The sequence below is a fragment of the Oncorhynchus tshawytscha genome, linkage group LG08 (assembly GCF_018296145.1).
Source record: "Oncorhynchus tshawytscha isolate Ot180627B linkage group LG08, Otsh_v2.0, whole genome shotgun sequence".
NCBI classification, from domain to species: Eukaryota; Metazoa; Chordata; class Actinopteri; order Salmoniformes; family Salmonidae; genus Oncorhynchus; species Oncorhynchus tshawytscha.
The window spans coordinates 11,612,934-11,620,191 of NC_056436.1; the positions used below are offsets into that span (position 1 = coordinate 11,612,934).

At 40.9% G+C, this 7,258-nt stretch overlaps 1 protein-coding gene across 1 annotated transcript in view; it reads left to right on the top strand.

Moving 5' to 3' along the window:
• The window catches only part of LOC112256937 (FERM domain-containing protein 6-like), a 49,059-nt gene extending 42,017 nt beyond the window's left edge, over positions 1 to 7,042 (top strand). Inside the window, exons 12-14 of the mRNA XM_042325198.1 lie at positions 518 to 655; positions 1,304 to 1,395; positions 3,469 to 7,042. Coding sequence (XP_042181132.1) covers positions 518 to 655; positions 1,304 to 1,395; positions 3,469 to 3,765 — 527 coding nt within the window. The 3' untranslated portion in view covers positions 3,766 to 7,042. The remainder of the gene's footprint in view (positions 1 to 517; positions 656 to 1,303; positions 1,396 to 3,468) is intronic.
• Positions 7,043 to 7,258: the final 216 nt, after the last annotated feature.

The window sequence follows — 7,258 nt, forward strand, 5'->3', positions numbered from 1 at the left end:
ATTACTGTCTGTCTGACTGTCCCCCAGAGATTAATATTAGTGTCTGTCTGACTGACTGTCCCTCCAGAGATTAATATTAGTGTCTGTCTGACTGTCCCCCCAGAGATTAATATTAGTGTCTGTCTGACTGACTGTCCCCCCAGAGATTAATATTACTGTCTGTCTGACTGACTGTCCCCCCAGAGATTAATATTAGTGTCTTTCTGTCTGACTGTCCTCCCAGAGATTAATATTAGTGCCTGTCTGACTGACTGTCCCCCTAGAGGTTAATATTAGTGTCTGTCTGACTGTCCCCCAGAGATTAATATTAGTGTCTGTCTGACTGTCCCCTAGAGGTTAATATTAGTGTCTGTCTGACTGTCCCCCTAGAGGTTAATATTAGTGTCTGTCTGACTGTCCCCCCAGAGGTTAATATGAGTGTCTGTCTGACTGTCCGTCCCCCCAGAGGTTAATATTAGTGTCTGTCTGACTATCCGTCCCCCCAGAGGTTAATATTAGTGTCTGTCTTTCCCTCCAGAGATTGAGATGTTAGTGGACGACCCAAAAGACTATGAGGAGCTCCATGAGCTGACCCTGGACCTGAACCGGGACCTGTGCATCCACATCACCGAGGACATGCTGACCATGTCCCCTGACCAGACCAACGGATACTCTGGTACATACAACCACTGTCTTATCTACCCACACCAGACCAACGGATACTCTGGTACATACAACCACTGTCTTATCTTATCTACCCACACCAGACCAACGGATACTCTGGTACATACAACCACTGTCTTATCTACCCACACCAGACCAACGGATACTCTGGTACATACAACCACTGTCTTATCTTATCTACCCACACCAGACCAACGGATACACTGGTACATACAACCACTGTCTTATCTTATCTACCCACACCAGACCAACGGATACTCTGGTACATACAACCACTGTCTTATCTTCTCTACCCAGACCAGATCAATGGATACTCTGGTACATACAACCACTGTCTTAGCTTTTCTACCCAGACCAACGGATACTCTGGTACATACAACCACTGTCTTATCTTATCTACCCAGACCAGATCAACGGATACTCTGGTACATACAACCACTGTCTTAGCTTTTCTACCCAGTCCAGACCAATGGATACTCTGGTACATACAACCTCTTACTGTCTTGCTGTCTTCATTCACTCATTTAGGACAACCTCCTATCTCAGTGAGACTGGTTGAATTGTATTTGGTTGGGTGGTCAACAGATGGTGTTGTATTAGTTGTTGTTTTTATGAATGTCATCCTCTGTCTGCACTGTAGGACTCATAGTGAAGGACGTCAGCTCATCCACCTCCAGTTCCTCTGAGACCGTTGTGAAGATGAGAGGCCAGAGCATTGAGTCTCTTCCTCAGGTCAGTGACAGTTTATCCTGTTTGGCACTGACTAGGGATGTTAACCTGTCTCGCGGAACCCCGTTCAAAAAAATCGAATTTTACATTGCCGCGTTACGTTCAGTAGTTCTAAAACATGTTGTGATTGTGCAGAGAACCACATGAATTCACAGAAATACTCATTATAAATGTTGATGAAAACCAGCCAGAGAAATATCCGCCATGTTGGGTAGTCAACATTATTCAGAAATAGCATTATAAATATTCACTTACCTTTGATGATCTTCATCAGAATGCACTCCCAGGAATCGGAGTTCCACAATAAATGCTTGTTTTGTTCGATAATGTCCATTTATGTCCATTTATGTCAAATAGCTTCTTTTGTTAGGGCGTTAAAAAAACCAAAAGCGTGATCTGGTCCAGTCGGACGAAACGTTCAAAAAGTTATATTACAGGTCGAAGAAACTTGTCAAACTAAGTATAGAATCAATCTTTAGGATGTTTTTATCATAAAAGTTCAATAATGTTCCAACCGGAGAATTCCATTGTCTGTAGAAAAGCCATGGAACGAGAGCTAACTCTCTCGTGATCGCGCGTCATGAGGCTGTGACACTCTGCCAGAACACTGACTCAAAGAGCTCTCATCCGGTCCCACTTCACAGTAGAAGCCTCATTCAAGTTTCTAAAGACTGTTGACATCTAGTTGAAGCCTTAGGAAGTGCATCTTGGCCCATATCCCACTGTGTATTCGATAGGGCTGAGTTAAAAAACTACACACCTCAGATTTCCCACTTCCTGTTTGGATTTTTTCTCAGGTTTTTCCCTGCCATATGAGTTCTGTTATACTCACAGACATCATTCAAACAGTTTTAGAAATTTCAAAGTCTTTTCTATCCAATACTAATAATAATATGCATATATTAGCATCTGGGACTGAGTAGGAGGCAGTTAAATCTGGGCACGCTATTCATCCAAAAGTGAAAATGCTGCCCCCTATCCCAAAAAAGATTTAACAGTTAACCGTTTACCGGTCATGCTTATCGGCCTATAGGTGAATTTGCGTAATGGAATTAAATGGATGCCTGTGAATTGTCGTTAGTTCGTCATGCATCTTCTTTATAACACGCACACAGCATATGCTACATGAGCACAACAAAATCACCGGTTGGTCAGTGAGACCTGTGCTATTGGTATTCATATGAATTCTATTTTGTTGTCCAGAAGCCAAAGACACAATCCTAGTCATATTAGCAACACAATCCTAGTCATATTAGCAACACAATCTTAGTCATATTAGCAACACAATCCTAGTCATATTAGCAACACAATCCTAGTCATATTAGCAACACAATCCTAGTCATATTAGCAACACAATCCTAGTCATATTAGCAACACAATCCTAGTCATATTAGCAACACAATCCTAGTCATATTAGCAACACAATCCTAGTCATATTAGCAACCCCCATCCTAGTTGTTGCATCTTTAGAGTCTCCCTCATTCTATGTTTCTAACAGATGTTTTCATCTCTCACATATGGAGCTGCTGGCATCTGGTTCGCTGTGTAGAACAGTGTTTTCCTGGGAATTGCATTTTGGCAAATGTTGGAAATGTTTTACATTGGCTGCTTCGTTACAGTAGTTGTATGTTCAATACCAGTCTTTTGACAGTGAGACGATTGGCTTGCTACTGTTGCATGATTCAAGTAAGCTCTATAATGAAACATGTCTGTTCCTTGTATTTTTTTATTGGTCATTTAACTATTTGGAACAAATTTAGCCGTTTGTTAACCGGGTTAATGAGGGTTGGTTACTTTGCATCAACATTGACCAAAATTTGCATCCCTAGTACTGACATTTTACATTTGAGTTACTTAGCAGGCCCTCCTATCCAGAATGAATTACAATCAGTGCATTGAACTAAATTTTGATCAATTTTGATCACTTATTCCTTTAAATTGTCAAGTAAAACCTTCACAAAAAATATCTGCTCTCTGGCTAGAAATAGTAAGGGAAAAGGCAAGTACAGCAGTTTTTACATTGTAAAAAAAATGGAATACATTTACTGATTGTTTCGTTTTCCTTCTGTTCCCCAGACGACGGTGTGCAGGAAGCCTCAGACATCGACGGACCGCCACAGCCAATCCCTGGACGATGTGCGTCTCTACCAGAAGGGCTGCCTCCAATGGGCGGAGCTATGCCAGGACACCGCCCACAGCTACACCTTCGGCTGTGCCCAGGAGCTGAGCGACAGCAGTGGTTACCAGGGCAACCTTGCCGAGCAGTGCGCCGGGATCCGCGGTGATCAGCTTGACGGCTTCCCCATCAAGAGGACCAGCAAGTACTTCTCTCTGGAGCTGACCAGCGACGAGGTCCCAGAGTTTGTGGTGTGATGGATGGATGGGGGAGGCAAAAAAGGGTGGCCTCATGACCCCTGCCTCCACTGCTCAGACCTGTAGGTGCCTCAGGAAACAGAATGGGACGAGAGAAGAGCGTTTGAGGTTTGGAGAGGTGATGCTTGGTTTATCTGTCTGTTGCCATAACCTGTCAGCCATAACAGCCATCTGCACCGTACTGGGAAGAGTCAGATGGAGGTTAAAAGCCCTATAATCCACCAGAATGACATCACCAGTCAACGTAACCATGGTAACACCTGAGAGACAGATAACTGATAACGAAAGCCCTTTCAGAGGAATCTTTTGGCAAAACGGGGGTATAATAACAAATATTTAAAAAATAAAAGGATAAACCTTTTCTGGGTTTCCAGAAAAGCTGACAGCATCTTTTAATCGGACTGATAATAGTCCACAGTGACACTCTGGTTGGGAGAGTAAAGGGAAAATTTAAGGAACGTCAAGGAATATCTCACCATCACCCTGTTATTTATACAACCTCTGACCTTCTGTGTTTCCAAAGCATGTACTTTATCCAGAATGTTTTTTTTGGATCTGAACCTTGGGTGTGCTAAGCAAAATAATGCTTTCACAGAAAACTAAAATCAACGTCTTGTGTTTGCCTACTATGACTTTACTAACGCAGTACACACATACCATAAAACACACACAGCCAATATCCAAATGTTCTGCCATGAAGAGTAGATCCCACTCCTTCCCCTACAAAAATACATAGTGAAGCTATTTGTGCTATGAACCAAAGACAAGTTGCATTAAACTAAAGATAAAACGTCATGTTCACTTATTATTATTGTAGTGTGTAACCAATCAATGAAATGATACAGCTGTGTGAGTCCATGATAGGATATTATGACGTCACAATGAGCAGGATCTGGATGAATCCAGAATATAGAGGTTGATCCAGAAGAAGAAACACTGATGATGTCCTGCATCTCCCTTCCCTCGGTCTCCAGTATGTAGTATTTATGACATGATATGACATCATCTCGGAGCCCAGAACCAAATCCAGCATGCGCTAGTCTGAGATTAGACATGACACGCCATTTCTCCTCTCTTTGCCAGGAAGTGCAATGTGCCAACAGTTCCTCTGTAGAGCTGTCTGCTAGTGTGGGGAGTAGACTGAAATTAGGAACACACCCCACATGCCTTCATTACACCTATGCAAATCCTGAACCACAACCGTGCCTTGACAATCAATCCCAGCTTCTCGCTTAGCAACACTTGCCCACACGAATCACAGAGATCAGTTTTTATGTCATAAGGCTCCCCTCTACCTTTATTGTTGGTCAGCAGTATATTTGGTATTTAATCATTGACATCAGACTTTAAAAATCATTATTCAAACAGTCTGTTTATTAACCAGTAATCATTGAAGGGGATTACCTCTATAATGATGTCATCTACCATCCCTATCCTACCATCCTTATAACAGACATATTTGAATCTGTGACAGTTAGTTTCCTGTCACGCCACGTGGAGAACGGGCGACGTCATTGGCTGTTTAAGGTCTGCTCTGTTGCTTGGGGCAGGATGAGTTTCTACATGCCTTCACCTGTCTGTGTGTGCAGAGCTGAGAAAATCCTAGACGTAATCCACACACAGACAAAATGGAGTTTGGTCATGTTTAGGCCAGCTCTCAAACTGGGATTTAGACTTTTCTTTCTGTATGCTGAAACATTATGATATTATTATTCACTCAGCTGTCTTTGTTAGTTTTGGGGGTTGTCGTGTTTGTTCTGTCTCAATTTATTATTTCAAACTGGAACTTGTTACAACATTTTTGTTACTTTTTATTTAATCATTTTAGCTAATTGGAAGTTTTAAGTAATATTTTTGGAATGGAGCATTTTTAGAACAATGAGATGCATTGTATTTTTTTGAAAAGTTATTCTTTGTGTGCGGTTGATGTCAGTCAGTATTATAAGCAGTGCACATTTATGTGACAGTATTACAAACCTGTGAAATCACATTCACTTTTTTTTTTAAATATTGTGCCCTTTTTTTTTAACTCAGCGATAGTCTCATTTCATCTTACAGTAGCTGAAGAAAGTTGATGCCTAATGATTTTTACATTGCTCAGTTAATTGGCCAAGAGCTAAACAATTTTCACAAGGTTTGAAACACACAACTACACAAGTCATGTTCATATAAAGATGGCTGTATTATACCTTACTGTGTGTGGATCCAGACAAGGCTGTCTGGCCTCTTTGTGTTCTTCTTTTCCCCCAATGATCTATTCTCTTAGAGTTCTAACTAATACATCTCCAAACCATACCTTCTCAATAGAAATGGAAAGTAGAGTTTGTCTTCCAAATGTCTTTCACACAGTACTTTTGCATTTCTTCCCCACTCAGTAAAACCTTATTGAGAAGGCCGTGTCAGTTTCTTAAACCTCTTCATTACATGTATGGTAATAGTACACTATGCATGTACATTTGTAATCCTACCCTCATTTGTGTTACCTAATATCTCTGGAGTAATAAACAAAATGCGACTTCATGATGTATTTGGAATTATAGACCACTATGTCCCTCAGTTAAGTAATTGTTTTGGATCAACATTCTAGCTGAGCTCTTCCATTGCTGCTCCAGGGAGCTACGTATGCTCTAGAACCTTTTTTTAGAATCTTCTAGAAACAGTTCTGCTGTGGTACAGTGGAGAGACCTGACAGTTCCACTTCTCTTCACAGCTGGTCTCATCAGCTGGACACGTCGGCCTAGAACCACAGAGCAAGGTGTCTTGATCTAGAACCACAGATCAGGCCAAGGCAGCAAGACGTGATTGTTGGAAAGAAATGTGTAATAATGAATACACTTATAAAATTGATATTGTTGTGTGATTTCAAAGTAAAAGCGCATACTGTAACATTTTATTTCTAACGACATGTACCTAGCTTCTCTTTTTTTACTCTTATAATTTATACTTATTAATATTGGGTATCCGAGCAAACAAAGACTTGTTCACAAGTTGAAATATTTTTCTGGTAGATCATTGATGTTCTATGCTGTATAAAGCCAGTGTGTGTCCAGGTGCACCGCCATAAAACCAGAAGAACAACCTGAAAAACCTTAGCATTTTGTTAAACTCTCTCCTTTGGTGGCTTAGCTTCTACACGCACCCCTTACTGTATGTCTGCAACTAAGTATCCATTGTCCTTTCTGTGAAAGGATCGCCCTTCAGGAAAAAATGAATGATTTAGTTGTTTTGTCAAACCCTGTTGTAGTGGAACAATATTCAATAAAAAAAAGTACATTTATTTGTCTAAGCTGTCCTGACCTCTCTGATATTCTGTTTGGTCAATGTTGTGCAAGACATTATACGCTGAGTGTACAAAACATTAAGAACACCTACTCTTTCCATGACAGCTTTCCCCTGGTCAATCTATAATCCCTTATTGATTTAACCTGTTAAATCCACTTCAATCAGTGTAGATGAAGGGGAGGAGACAGGTTAAAGAAGGATTTTTAGGACT